Source organism: Capra hircus (genome assembly GCF_001704415.2).
Source record: "Capra hircus breed San Clemente chromosome X unlocalized genomic scaffold, ASM170441v1, whole genome shotgun sequence".
In the NCBI taxonomy this organism is placed as follows: domain Eukaryota; kingdom Metazoa; phylum Chordata; class Mammalia; order Artiodactyla; family Bovidae; genus Capra; species Capra hircus.
Genome location: NW_017189516.1, coordinates 56,613,992 through 56,628,831, shown reverse-complemented (window position 1 = coordinate 56,628,831; position 14,840 = coordinate 56,613,992). Strand labels below are relative to the sequence as shown.

General features: G+C 44.2%; 2 protein-coding genes across 5 annotated transcripts in view; both read left to right on the top strand.

Annotated features, from left to right (window-relative positions):
* Window positions 1-2,249: 2,249 nt before the first annotated feature.
* TCEANC (transcription elongation factor A N-terminal and central domain containing) lies at window positions 2,250-10,369 on the top strand. Of its 4 annotated transcripts, none has more exons than XM_018043867.1 (3): window positions 2,250-2,355; window positions 4,663-4,747; window positions 9,183-10,369. In XM_018043867.1, the coding sequence occupies exons 2-3, from the start codon at window positions 4,723-4,725 to the stop codon at window positions 10,340-10,342; spliced, it is 1,185 nt and encodes a 394-aa protein (XP_017899356.1). In that variant the 5' UTR covers window positions 2,250-2,355; window positions 4,663-4,722; the 3' UTR covers window positions 10,343-10,369. The 4 variants fall into 4 exon arrangements, with proteins under 4 accessions (XP_017899356.1, XP_017899358.1, XP_017899357.1 ...); XM_018043868.1 differs by having other exon boundaries at window positions 2,276-2,355; window positions 4,667-4,747; XM_018043869.1 differs by lacking the exon at window positions 4,663-4,747 and having other exon boundaries at window positions 2,255-2,355.
* The window catches only part of RAB9A (RAB9A, member RAS oncogene family), a 56,142-nt gene continuing 43,571 nt past the window's right edge, over window positions 2,270-14,840 (top strand). The window contains exon 1 of the mRNA XM_018043872.1: window positions 2,270-2,355. The gene's annotated coding sequence lies outside the window, so the exon portion shown is untranslated. The remainder of the gene's footprint in view (window positions 2,356-14,840) is intronic.

The following is a 14,840-nucleotide window of genomic DNA, read 5'->3' as shown; positions in this document are numbered from 1 at the left end:
ATAAGGCTGAGTACCTGAAATGTGCCCAGTCCGAACTGAGATGTGCATTAAGTGTAAAATGGCGAATTTTGGAGAATTCGTACGGAAAAGAATACAAACTATCTCAATTTGACAATATCAATCAAAGTGTTGAAATGGCAGTGTTTGGGATACACTGGGTTAAATAAAATGGCTTCCCTGGTGGCTCAGATGGTAAAGCATCTGCCTGCAGTGCGGGAGACCCGGGTTCGATTCCTGGGTCGGGAAGATCCCCTGGAGAAGGAAATGGCAACCCCCTCCAGTACTCTTGCCTGGAAAATTCCATGGACGGAGGAGCCTGGTAGGCTGCAGTCCATGGGGTCACAAAGAGTCAGACAGGACTGAGCGATTTATTACTAATTTCACCTGTTTATATTGTTTTCTGTGGCCACTAGAGATTTTTAAATTCTTTGTCTGGCTTGCTGCTATACTGCTGTTGGACAGCACTGCCTGCAACCAAATCCAGCCTTTCTGTCTTTGAAAAAGAGATTTATTGTAGCAAAGCCATTTCTGTTCATTTATATATGTTTTGTGGCTGGTGTGTCTGACTCTTTGGGACCCCATGGACTCTAGCCCACCAGGCTCTTCTGTCCATGGAATTCTCTAGGCAAGAATACTGGAGTGGGTTGCCATTTCCTTCTCCAGGGGATCTTCTCAACTTAGGGATCGAACTCGGGTCTCCCACATTGCAGGCAGATTCTTTACGGTCTGAACCACCCACTAACACAATGTTTATTGTCTGTGGCTGCTGTTCCTGCTACAAGAACAGTGCAACTGAGTAGTCCATACAGAAGCTGGATGGACTACAAAGCCTAAAGTATTTACCATCTGGCCTTTTATAGAAAAAGTTTGCTGAACCTCTGCTCTAGAACAATGTCAGTATGGTAGATACATGTAAATCTCCTCATTGTATATATAATGAATATATATTATTCCTCTTCATTGCTATATAATCCTCAGTTGGGCTTAGTGTGTGACATAGTTCCAAGGACTTTGTAAGGACTGTCCCTTTTAATTCTCATATTAATCCTATGATGTTGTATTCTCCCTCCACCTCCAACATACTCATCATACTTCTGGGAACTGTACCTTCTAGTCCTTCCTTATCCCCAAATGACTTGACTCCTGGGGTCCTGATTAGCCCACAGGAGGCACTGTGCTGTTTTTTTTTTTTAACTAGAATATTTTAAAATGATTTTCTAAACTAAAATTGAGATAAGGTTGGTTTCCCATGGAAGAAGCTAAGGGGCTTAGGTGCAGTGGGTATAAGCAAGCCCGTCTGGTGCAAAGGATGATGCTCACAAGCAGAGAGGGGAGAATTTGTTGAGTAATAGTGAGCCCTGGCCAGGTGTTTGCCAGATGTGTATCAGAGAATGAAACAGACATCATTCTTTGGTGGTCTTGTAGGGAAAGCAGACAAGAAAAAATGATGTAGTGTGATTCAGTTCAGTTCAGTCGCTCAGTTGTGTCTGACTCTTTGTGACCCCATGGACTGCTTTAGTGTGATTCAGTTCAGTTCAGTCGCTCAGTCATGTCTGACTCTTTGCAACCCCATGGACTGCAGCACACCAGATTTCCTTGTCCATCACTAACTCCCAGAACTTGATCAAACTCATGTCCATCGAATTGATGATGCCATCCACCCATCGCCTCCTTTGTCATCCCCTTCTGCCTTCAGTCTTTCCCAGCAGCAGGGTCTTTTCCAGTGAGTCAGTTCTTTGCATCAGGTGGCCAAAGTATTAGAGCTTGAGCTTCAGCATCAGTCCTTCCAGTGAATATTCAGGACTGATTTCCTTTAGGATGGACTGGTTTGATCTTGCAGTCCAAGGGACTCTCAAGACTCTTCTCCAGAGCCCCAGTTCAAAAGCATCAGTTCTTCGGCACTCAGCTTTCTTTATGGTCCAACTCTCACATCCCTACATGACTACTGGAAAAACCATAGCTTTGACAAGACGGACCTTTCTTGGCAAAGTAATGTCTGTGTTTTTTTAATATACTATTTAGGTTTGTCATAGCTTTTCTTCCAAGGAGCAAGCGTCTTTTAATTTCATGACTCCAGTCACCATCTGCAGTGATTTTGGAGCCCAAGAAAATAAAATCTCTTACTGTTTCCATTGTTTCCCCATCTATTTGCCATGAAGTGATGGGAGCAGATGCCTTTTCACTCTCCTCTTCAGTGTGATATGCACCATGGGGGGAGAAAATGTACAAATCTTTGATGTTCTTAACAGGTTTCCTCCTCTGTAAGATGGCGGTAGCCCTGTACCTGTGAAGATGGAGATGAGCGTCTATAGCACACAGACTTACTCCACGTGCAGTGCTCTCTGCTGTTAGGAGGTAAGTGCAGGAGTGAATGCAGGGGACTGGGCCACAGTGACACTGAAAACATTGCAGTCGCTGCTTGGAATTTGTAGAGAAGGTTTTCGGGCGAGTTGTGCACAGCAGGACTTTGTTTTTTGTTTTAAACATTTCACAATTTAATGAGGCTCCCTCCAGCAGAATGTGAAGTCGGAGAGATGGTGTGCATTCAGCCCAGGAGCAGGTCGGGAACTGCCTTTGGGTGGAGGCCCACGAGCTGGGTCAGTCCTGCTGCGGGAGAGGAGTTGTGCCTGTGTGTTCAGGGCCGTGGTGATGGCTCTGGTTTAGATCACAGTCACCTGGAGAGCTGCAACGTGCCCAGGCCTGCCCACAGAGATTCAAATTCATTCTGTCTGGGGTGAGGCCCTGGCATTGTTTTTGTTTTGGCTGTGTAAGTTCTCCAGATGACATGGATTTGCAGGCAGGAGTGAGAACCACACACAGGCTCAGAGAGCTAGTGGAGCAAAGGCATTGAGCTGGGAGATGCAAGTGCTTGCCAGTGATGCAGTCACCTCACAAAGGAGGCTGGAAAGGGGCTTTTGACTACTGGCCAGGGACCTTGGGCTCCATCCTGGGAGCAGCGGGGAACTTCTGAATGGCCTTAAGCAAGAAAAGGAGGGGTCCTTTTACTGAAATCTCTACTAGAAGATGATCCCTCTAACAAAATGTCGTGCGTAGAGTGAAAGCAGTGAAGAACTGGAGCCGGCCAGATAGCAGGAAGTAGAGGTTTGGTTTGTGTATCCCTCCTACGTGTGCCCCTTAGCAGCGGTGCCTGTCCTTGTATTTGCCAGTTTCTTGTCTGTGTTCTGCCGGGCTGTCAGCTCCATTATGGCAGAGAGTATCTTGTTAGGTTCAGCATCTATCGTGTATGAGATACATAACAGATATTTATTCAGTGAACTGTGTAGAACTCTAAACTGGACACACAGCCTACTTCATCTTTTTATAGCAGTTCTCAAAATGTTATATCCCAGTTGCTCCTAAGGCAATAAATTGCTTTCTATCAACATGACTGTCCCACAGGGAGAATAGAAAGTTTGACATCATTGAAATGCTGCAGAAAATATGGAAGAGAGGCACAGTTCTTGAGGGATCAGCCTACTGTGTTCCCTGTTTGTCTGGCAAAGTAATAAGGCCACTTTCTCCTCCAAAAAAAATATATATGGCAGTTTCTCAAAAAATTAAAAATAGAATGCCTGTATGATCCAGCAACCCCACTTTGGGTAAATACCTGACAGAACTGAAAGCAGAAAGATAACTATGCATTCATGTTCATGGCAGCATTCTTGACAAGAGCCCAAAGGTGGAAGCAATTCAAGTGTCCTTCAGCAGATGGATGGATAAACACAACGTGGTCTACCCATCCAGTGGAATAGTATCTAGCCTTGAAAGGAGGGGAATTCTGACAGACACTCCGATGTGGATGAACCTTGAGAGCATTATGCTGTGTGAAATAAGCCCGACACAAAAAAGCAGATACTGTATGATTCCACTTATATGAGGTATCTAAAGTAGTCAAACTCAGACAGTAGAATGATGGTTACTAGGGAATGCAGGGTAGAAAGACGTGGAGAGCTGTTGAATAGGTGCAAAGTTTGTTTTGCAAGACAACTAGCATTCCAAAAGCTGGTTGCACAACAGTGTCAGTGTCCTTAGTGAGCCATCCATGTCAAAATGGTTAAGATGATAAATTATACATGCATTTTTACCACATAAAAATTTTTAATGTAGAGGAACAGTAAATAAAAGGGTTATGAAGTGAAGAGCAGAGTGCGCGTATATATGAAACCTTTAACTTCAGTAGGTTTCCATGAGTAAAGAAAAAGTTTCAAGAAACAATGCTTCCATCTCCCTGAAGCCCTGAAGCTACAATTAACTTCGCCTACAGAATCTCCTTAAAGCTCTGACCTTTCATTGAGAAATTTGACCTGAGTTAAAGATTGCCTAACCTCCTTGGGGGAACTCTAGACCAGTGTCTTATTAAGCCCCTTGCTGACATCCAGCCCAGTTCAATCCTGCTTTCTCAGGTAACGAAGCGTAGAGAATGAGTGTAGAACGTGAGGAGACTGAGTCCTTGCTAGGAAACGTTCCCACACATGGGGGAGGGTTCAAGTGCCCTGAGCTCCTTGTGACCGGACCGTCGTGACTCCCTTGCTTGACTTCCTCCAGGTCCCGAGATCTCAAGCAGACATGCTGAGAGCAGTAGTCAGCAAGTGAGGATGTGTATTTTTAATTTTTCTGTGCTGTCTTGCCTGTTCTTTGTTGACTGAGCCTTTGATTCTTTAGGAAGACCCTTTTACTGTTGCAGTGGATTCCAATGAAATACTGACATTTACAGCAACATGGATGGACCTAGAGATTATCATACTAAGTGAGTAAGTCAGAAAGAGAAAAACAAATACTATATGATATCACTCATCTATGGAATCTAAAATGTGATGCAAATGAACCTATCTCTGAAACAGAAACAGACTCACAGACATAGAGAACAGACTGGGGTTGCCAGGAGGACAGGGTGAGAGGGAAGGATTGGGAGTTTGGGATTAGCAGATGCAAACTGCTGTATACAAATGGATAAACAACAAGGTCTTACCATAGAGCGCAGGGAACTATATTCAGCGTCCTGTGATAAGCCATCATGGGAAAGAATATGAAAAAGAATATTCATGTATAACTGAATCACTTGGTTATACAGCAGAAATTAACACAACATTGTAAACCAACTACAATAAAATTTTAAAAGGAACAATATATAAGTAAATGGGTAGGATTGTGTTCCAATAAAACTTTATGTACAAAAAAATTAGTCAATACGTAAATCTTCATTCTGATCATTCAAAAAAAGAAAGGGAATTCCAAAAGGAAAAACAAGGATCTTGAAGTACCAGTTCTCGATAATTAGAGAATACCACTTACAATCCAGAATCAGTGGCCCATTGAGTTCTTGTTAACTGGCTTTAAAAAAGAATAATAAATAAAAAAGGCCACCAGGTGGTAAAAATACAAGACCCAGAACCTTGATCATGTGCACTATGCAATGGGGGAAAACCAGTAGGAACCTCAGAGGTGTAGCTGTGGGTGATCACCTGTTTATATTTGGGGATCAGGTTTGAGGGGAGATGGGGCTGTTTGCAGTGCAGCAGTGGGCTTCTGTGGAAGCTGAGAGCTGATATGAATGCAGTCACAGGTGAGGTGAGGCGCTTGCCTTCTGGTGTCCTGATTCCAAGGGGCAGTAGGACTGGGTTGATCCATGTACCATGGCATTTTCAGTAAGCAAATCTCTGGAACATATCGGGTTTATCGTGAAATTGTAATAGACCCATAACTTTCCTGGTTAGGAAAACAGTGCATATGTATACATCAATAGAAAATATAAAAAAAGAGTAAAAGAACAAACAGAAATCACTTAAGATCTTGCCATTCAGAAAGTAACACTGTCAGGAATTTTTTGTATCTATTTTCAGTCTTTTCTCTTCACATGTGATTTTTAAATAAAATTTGGATCAGGCTTTAGATCCCACAAGCTGTGCAGCATGACCAGAAAAAAAATAGTAAAGATAAAAATAAACGGACTTTAGATGTTGTTTTTATTTTTATTAATTTTTAGCTTTTTTTTTTTTTTTTTGGTCACACTGCACAGCTTATGGGATCTTGGTCCCCTGAACAGGGATTGAACCCAGGCCCTCAGCACTGAGACTACTGAGTCCGAACCACTGGACTGCCAAGGCATTCCCTCGATGTTGTTTTTAAATAACAGCTTTGTTCAGATACACTTTTTATACCATAAGTTCACCTAGTTTAAGTGTACAGTTTCCTAGGGTTTTTAAAATCATATTCACAGCTGTGCAGTGGTTACCACAGTCAATCTGAGAGAAGAATTTGTACCTCCCCCAAGAAAAGCTGTGTACCCATTAATAGCCACCGCCTCTTCATTCCACCCCACTGGTTCCCCGATTCCCTCCATCCCAGCCCTCGTCCACCAAGACTTTACATTCTGTCTCTAGATTTGTGTATTCTGGACATCTCATGTCAAAGAAATCATACAATATGTGGTCTTCTGTGTCTTCAATTTAGCATGAAGCTTTGAAGGCTCATCCATGTTGTCTGTCTCAGAATTTCATTTTATTGACAACATCCCATTGTATGGATATATTAGGGTTTGTTTCTTGAGTCCTCAGTTGATAGACATTTGGATTGTCTCCACTTATGGTCTGTTACAAGCCATGCTGCTATGAATGTTTGTGTGCAAGGCTAACCATTTGGAACCTCATCGTTTCTTCTAAGTTTGCAGAAAATTCTTACAAAAACAGCCTCCACATCTCTCATTTCCTTAAAGTAAATTTTTAGAAATAGAATTGCTGACTAAAAGGACCTTAAACTTTACAGCACTTGTCAGATGGTGTCTAGGAAGACTGCATTTACTATCTCTATAATCACTTCAGTGTTGTGAACCTGTGTGTCTTTGGTGATTGTTATTTAATATCACGTGCTATAAAACAAGAGTCCATGGAGTCTGGAAAAGATGATATCCCTGCCATCAAAATGCTTATGTTCACATTTAGACCGAACAGGCAGATACAGATCCAAGGGTATTTTGTAGGCAAGGTTGTGTGCATTAGGTGGAGAGAAAACAAGACGGGTTAGATAAAGTGAACTTTTGCCTCCCCAGGGTGAGGTTCACACAGACATAGCCAGCTTTTTACACCTAAAAGTGGGGGTGGAGGGTAGAGAAAGGTAATGGAACGAAACTCTGGCCTAGGGACCCGTTAGTCCAAAGTCCTAAATCCTCTGGATTGCAGAGTCAGACCCTTGACCCCGATGTCCAGAAGACTTAGACGTCAGCACCGTGTGGCCTGGTGACTGTTGGGGCCCATCTGACCTGCGTCCAGCTGCCTCCCAACCTTTGATGTTTCATCATTTCTATAGATTCCTTGGGACTTCTGAATAGCAGCTGGTTTGGGCTCTGCTTTTCATGCTTTTATATTCAGAAAAGTCCTACTTCAAGACTATAAAATCAGGGAATTCCCTGGCAGTCCAGCAGTTAGAAATCCGTGCTTCCACTCCAGGGAACCCGAGTTCAGCCCCTGATTGGAGAACTAAGATCCCAGAAGCCACAGTCAGTCAGTTCAGTCGCTCAGTCGTGTCCAACTCTTTGTGACCCCATGGACTGAAGTATGCCAGCCCTCCCTGTCCATGACCACCTCCTGGAGTTTACTCAAAATCATGTCCATTGAGTCAATGATGCCATCCAACCATCTCATCCTCTGTTGTCCCCTTCTCCTCTTGCCTTCAATCTTTCCCAGCATCAGGGTCTTTTCCAGTGAGTCGCTTCTTTGCATCAGGTGGCCACAGGATTGGAGTTTCAGCTTCAGCATCAGTCCTTCCAATGAATATTCATTACTGATTTCCTTTAGGATGGACTGGTTTGATCTTCTTGCAGTCCAAGGGACTCCTAAGAGTCTTCTCCAACACCACAGTTCAAAAGCATCAATTCTTTGGCACTCAGCTTTCTTTATAGTCCAGTTCTCACATCCATACATGACTACTGGAAAAACCATAGCCTTGACTAGATGGACATTTGTTGGCAAAGTAATGTCTCTGCTTTTGAATATGCTATCTAGGTTGGTCATAACTTTCCTTCCAAGGAGCAAGTATCTTTTAATTTCATGGCTGCAGTCACCATCTGCAGTGATTTTGGAACCCCCAAAAATAAAAGTCTGCCACTGTTTCCACTGTTTTCCCATCTATTTGCCATGAAGTGATGGGACCAGATGCCATGATCTTAGTTTCTGAATGTTGAGTTTTAAGCCAACTTTTTCACTCTCCTCTTTCACTTTCATCAAGAAGCTCTTGAGTTCTTCTTCGCTTTTTGCCATAAGGGTGGTGTCATCTGCATATTTGAGGTTATTGATATTTCTCCCAGCAATCTTGATTCCAGCTTGTGCTTCCTCCAGCCCAGCGTTTCTCATGATGTACTCTGCATATAAGTTAAATAAGCAGGGTGACAATATACAGCCTTGACATACTCCTTTCCTGATTTGGAACCAGTCTGTTGTTCCATGTCCAGTTCTGTATGTTGCTTCTTGACCTGCATACAGATTTCTCAGGAGGCAGGTCTGGTGGTCTGGTATTCCCATCTTTTTAAGAATTTAGGTTCAGCCCCTGATTGGAGAACTAAGATCCCACAAGCCACAGTACAGCCAATAAAAGCTATATATTTTTAAAAGTAAAACTATAAAATCAGCAAGAACTTCAGTTTAAATGGCTGAACAAGGGGGAAAGTAGTCTGGCCTCCTCAGCCTTTCCCCATGGATGCTGACATTGGCATGTTTTCATTCCCAACATAACCACCAAATTCCACACAAAGGAGTTGACTAATCCTGATCTGGAAAGGGCGTTCATTTGTAAAAGTGGAGATGGGAAAGTTGTAGCAGCTCTTTCAGCAGGCCTCCTTTAAGGGATTGTTAATGCAGGGCCACTGTTTTGTTGTTGTCGTTGTTGTTGTTTTAACTGCTGAGACTCAGACTTTTGAGACTGATCCGTACTGCGTTGCAGATTGCATTTTCTAACATGTCACACCCACTTTTATTACCTAACTCTTTCTCTGCCTGGCTCAGATGGTAAAGAATCCGCCTGCAATGCAAAAGACCTGAGTTCTATCCCTGACTTGGGAAGATCCCCTGGAGAAGGGAAAGGCTACCCACTCCAGTGTTCTTGCCTGGAGAATTCCATGGACTGTATAGTCTCTGGGGTCACAAAGAGTCAGACAAGACTGAGCGACTTTCTTCTTCTTTTTCTCTGCCTAGGTAACTGGCAGAGAGCACAGTGCATTTATGACGGAGCTGCGCCCGGCAAATACAAGCTTGAGAACATGGAAAGCCCTTTTTTCTTGGCAGCTCTAACCATGTCTGACAAGAACCAGATAGCGGCCAGAGTTTCCCTTACTGAGCAGCTGATGTCTCAAAGGAATTTTGAGGATCTTGGCAATCACCTCACTGTGCTGGAAACTCTGCATGTGACTCCAGAGCACCTTCAGGAGACAGGGGTGGTCAGGGCGGTGTACAGAGTCCTCAAAAACTGCCCCACGGCGGCTCTGAAGCAGAAAGCCAAGCGTCTGCTATCAGAATGGAAAGCGCTGTATAAGGATACTCTCTGCAAGCCAGAGGACAGCCCTAAACAATTTCCTCTGGGTGGAAGTCGAGAAGAAAATCGAGGACTTCCTCCTGACCCAAATCAGGAGGAGGAGGTACGGGGTGGCTTCAGGCATAATTCTCTGTTCACATCCCAAGATGTGGCGGGAGCTGTTGAAACAATCGTGCCGGAAGATAGCTGTGGTGGAGCAGATCCTAAGGCAGTGCCTCTGAGCGCCCAGGACCCTCAATCCACCAACCTGGCAGCGAGTGGGCAGCCAGACCCCATAATGTCCGTGAGAGCCAGATGCACAGAGCTGCTGTACGAAGCTCTAACTGCCTCCTCCCCAGGCCAGCCAAGAGCCCACCTGTGGCCCAACTTGGCACAAGAAATCGAAGCACACGTTTTTGCCCTTCACCCCAAGAACCTCCAAAAATACAAAACATGCATCCGCAGCAAAGTGGCCAATCTAAGGAACCCCCGCAATTCTCACTTACAGCAGAACTTGCTCTCTGGGGCCATGTCTCCAAGGGAATTTGCTGACATGACCGCCATGGAGATGGCCAGCCAGGAACTGAAGCAGTTGAGGGCCTCCTACACGAAATCTGCCTTACGGGAACATTACCTGCCCCAAGTGGTGGAGGGCACGCCGACGAGGAAAATAAAATGCGAGCGCTGTGAGAAATTCAACTGCCGGGTCACTGTGATCCCCAGAGGGACACTCTTCCTTCCAAGTTGGGTGCGGAATCCAGGCCGAGATGAAGAAATGATGACCTATGTCATCTGCAATGAATGTGGGGAGCAGTGGTATCATAGCAAGTGGGTGTGCTTGTGATTATAAATAAATGTTCTTTTAACAGCAGATAACTGAAGTGATATCTTTTATTTGTACCACCTTTTTATGCTTGTCTTTTAAATCTTATACATACTATCCTTGTTTGTTAATTGAGGTATAATTAATTTATAATGTTTTACTAGTCTGAAGTGTATGGCAAAGTGATTCAGTTCAGATCAGTTGCTCAGTTCTGTCTGACTCTTTGCGACCCCATGGACTGCACCATGCCAGGCCTCCCTGTCCATCACCAACTCCCGGAGTTTACTCAAACTCATGTCCATTGTGTCAGTGATGCCATCCAACCATGTCATCCTCTGTTGTCCCCTTCTCCTCCCGCCTTCAATCTTTCCCAGCATCAGGGTCTTTTCAAATGAGTCAGCTCTTCCCATCAGGTGGCCAAAGTATTGGAGTTTCAGCTTCGGCATCAGTCCTTCCAATGAACACTAAAGACTGATCTCCTTTAGGATGGACTGGTTGGATCTCCTTGATGTACTCTTGAGCAGTCCAAGGGATGCTCAAGAGTCTTCTCCAACACCACAGTTCAAAAGCATCAATTCTTCGGCACTCAGCTTTCTTTATAGTCCAACTGTCACATCCATACATGACAACTGGAAAAACCATAGCCTTGACTAGAGGGACATTTGTTGGCAAAGTAATGTCTCTGCTTTTTAATATGCTGTCTAGGTTGGTCATAACTTCATTCCAAGGAGTATGCATCTTTTAATTTCATGGCTGCAGTCACCATCTGCATTGATTTTGGAGCTCCCAAAAATAAAATGTGCCACTGTTTCCACTGTTTCCCCATCTATTTGCCATGAAGTGATGGGACCGGATGCCATGATCTTAGTTTTCTGAATGTTGAGTTTTAAGCCAACTTTTTCACTCTCCTCTTTCACTTTCATCAAGAGGCTTTTTAGTTCTTTGTTTTCTACCATAAGGGTGGTGTCACCTGCATATCTGAGGTTACTGATATTTCTCCTGGCAATCTTGATTCCAGCTTGTGCTTCATCTAGCCCAGCATTTCTCATGATGTACTCTGCATAGAAGTTAAATAAGCAGGGTGACAATATACAGCCTTGATGTACTCCTTTCCCAATTTGGAACCAGTCTGTTTGTCCATGTCCAGTTCTAACGTTGCCTCCTGGCCTTCATACAGATTTCTCAAGAGACAGGTTGGTGGTCTGGTATTCCCGTCTCTATCAGAATTTTCCAGAGTTTATTGTAATCTACACAGTCAAAGGTTTTCGGAGAAGGCAATGGCAACCCACTCTAGTACTCTTGCCTGGAGAATCCCAGGGACAGAGGAGCCTAGTGGGCTGCCATCTATGGGGTCACACAGAGTCGGACACGACTGAAGCGACACATCAGCAGCAGTAGCAGCAAAGGTTTTGGCATAGTCAATAAAGCAGAAATAGATGTTTTCCCAGAACTCTCTTGGATTTTCCATGATGCAGCGGATGTTGGCAATTTGATCTCTGTTTCTGCTGCCTTTTCTAAAACCAGCTTGAACATCTGAAAGTTCACAGTTCACGTATTGTTGAAGCCTGGCTTGGAGAATTTTGAGCATTACTTTGCTAGCGTGGACTTCCCTGGTGGTTCAGTCGGTAAAGCGTCTGTCTGCAATCTGGGAGACCTGGGTTTGATCCCTGGGTTGTGAAGATCCCCTGGAGAAGGAAATGGCAATCCACTCCAGTACTATTGCCTGGAAAATCCCATGGACAGAGGAGCCTGGTAGGCTACAGTCCATGGAGTAGCAAAAAGTCGGACACAACTGAGCGACTTCTCTTTCCTTTCCTTTTGCTAGCATGGAAATGAGTGCAATTGTGCGGTAGTTTGAGCATTCTTTGTGCTTTGTAGGGGGTAGTTGGAGCACCCCCCACTCCAGGACAATTACATCTGGATCTGTGCAATGCCTGGAGGAGGAAATGGCCACCCACCCCAGTATTCTCACCGGGAGAATCCCATGGACAGAGGAGCCTGGCAGGCTACAGTCTGTGAACTCAGAAAGAGTCAGACATGACTGAGCGACCAACACTTTGACTTTTTATTGTGGGGATGCAGCCCCAGCATCACCATTTCTGTTTTCTTTCCTCGAGTTACTTGAAGTTGCAATCAGAGTTCCAAAGGCTTGCACTTGATCCTTTTGTCACCTTTAACAAAAGTGTTATTTTGTACACATCGCAGTTGAGGAAACGTCCACAGAGGTCCTGTGGCTCACTTCGGCAGCACAACCGTAAATAGTCACACTCGAACTGCGGCTAGATTTTCTTCCTTCCAGTTCCCTGTCTGAGACGGCTTCCATACTGACTCCTGAGAAGTACAGCCCTGGAGATGTGGGGCTAAAGAATAGTGTCTTCAAGCTCCCACATCAGCAGATGGGAGCTTTGTTGTTTTCCATTCTCTTTTCTCTTTCCACTTTTCAGGTCTCCCTTGAGCCCTGAAAGTTCCCCTATTAATTCCAGCGAGAATTTTGTTTCTAGCCCTCTTGCTCAGTCGTAGGAGTCACACATTGCTTTTCCTCCACACAATTTCTCCAGGGTACATAAACTCTTTAGGACATTTGGTTATTGATGTTAGGGAGTCTTCATGTTTCCACAGGCATGTGTTTAGATCTGTAAGGGAGGAAAAAAAAAAAAACCCTAGACTCTAGCTCGGACCCTGCAAATTAGAACTGCGGAAAGACAGAGGAACCAGAGAGGAGTTAAGTTTATTTACATGTGCAGCACCTATACCTGCAGGAGAAACTCAGTGATGAGTAACTCAAAGGGACGATTAGAACTTGGGCTTAGACAACATTTTAAGAAAGAACAGTCCATTTGTAGAGAAGGACCAAGGAAGTGAAGTCGCTTGGTCATGTCCCACTCTTTGCGACCCCATGGACTGTAGCCTGCCAGGATCCTCCATCGTCCATGGGATTTTCCAGGCAAGAGTACTGGAGTGAGTTGCCATTTCCTTCTCCAGGGGATCTTCCAGGCCCAAGGATCGAACCCTGGTCTGCATTGTAGGCAGACGCTTTACCGTCTGAGCCATGAGAACAGAAACAACAAATTTCAGTGAAATTCCAACTAATACCAAGGGAAATGGCTGTAGGCTTTTAGGGGCAGCAGGCTGTGGGAAGGTCCTTTAGCTGGGGAACTGATGGACGATATGGGTCGTCTAGTATGGTTTGTGTAGACTCCTCTCTGTGCCATGCTGCCTCCAGTGATCGGGTGCTTATCCCCTGGTAGGGAATTCACAAGGGGAATTTTGGTGCTGCTTTCAGGCAGTTGGGGGAGGGCAGAGAGCTCAGCCGTGTTTCCTCTTTTTTGTGTGCTTTCAGTTCCAGTGATCTTTCTGCCCTTTTATTTTGAGGGTGGCACGCTCCAAACCCCTTTAGGTCTGAAGTTCCGATTCTGCTTTTGTAAAAACTGGCATTAACCTCTCAGAGGAAGTCTGTTACCTTGGTCTTTGAATCTCCCAATGTTTGTCTCCTCAAGGAAAAGGGAATCACTTTCATGAGGCTTTTGTAAACAGTGTGGAACCAACCTGTATAATGTTAAAATACAACAGTCCTTCTGTGTGATTACAGCTGATTTTTTTAGAAATTCATAGAATTTTACTTTTTATCGTTTTCACTGTAGTGTGTAAGTTACCTCCAAACCTACACATTTTCACTGGTTCTTCTTTCTTTACTCTCCTAAGTCCCTTTGGCAGAGCTCTGACGTCTCCATGGACTATACAGTTTACCTGCCTCATAACAGAATTTCCCGAAATGTGCAGAACACACAAAGCAAATATATTTGTGTTTTCAAACGGTTTTAAAGAAAGCAGCTTGAGGCCCTCTGGGAGGAATTCTGTTTTGATATCTTTCTCCTGGAGGCTTCCCTGCACTGCCTATTGTGATGTAACAGTCTTTTAAGAAGAACTCTGCACAGCCAACTAGAACTTCAGGTTTCACCAAGTGTGGTTTCATGTGACTTGCTTGGAGTGGTCTTCAAAACTATTTAGTGGTTAGAAAAGAGCACAGCACGTGAAACCCGCGTGTGATCAGTTCACGTCAGGGTTTGTCTTTTGGTTGGGGGCTTTTGGGGTGTGTTTTAGAGGGTAGGATTTTGTATGTTTGTTTTTTATTTTCGTGTTTTTTATTTGTACCAGAATTTGGATACTGAATGTGCAGATGAATGGAAGCACTTGAAATGGAAATTCCTTTATTCTCCAAGATCTAAAAATCTGAGTTGTCTTCCTCATTTTGTATCAACTTTGTCAGTGAGTTGCAACTATAGATAGAAAATAGTAATCTGGTTTTTTTTCTTTTAGTCAGTGAGAGAGCATTACATTTTCTAAGTTTATGGCCTTCCGTGTTGACTCAGACAGTAAAGAATCTGCCTGCAATGTGGGAGACCCAGGTTTGATCCCTGGGTCAGGAAGATCCCTTGGAGAAGGGAATCGCAACCCACCCCAGTATTCTTGCCTGGAGAATCCCATGGATAGAGGGATAGAGGAGCCTAGCAGGCTACAG

Bases quoted from the DNA above. Each gene is read 5' to 3' on its own strand.
- TCEANC (XM_018043867.1), top strand. From the start codon at position 4,723: ATGGACCTAGAGATTATCATACTAA. The intron at 4,748-9,182 runs GTGAGTAAGTCA...TTCTCTGCCTAG, and splicing joins CCTAGAGATTATCATACTAA to GTAACTGGCAGAGAGCACAG.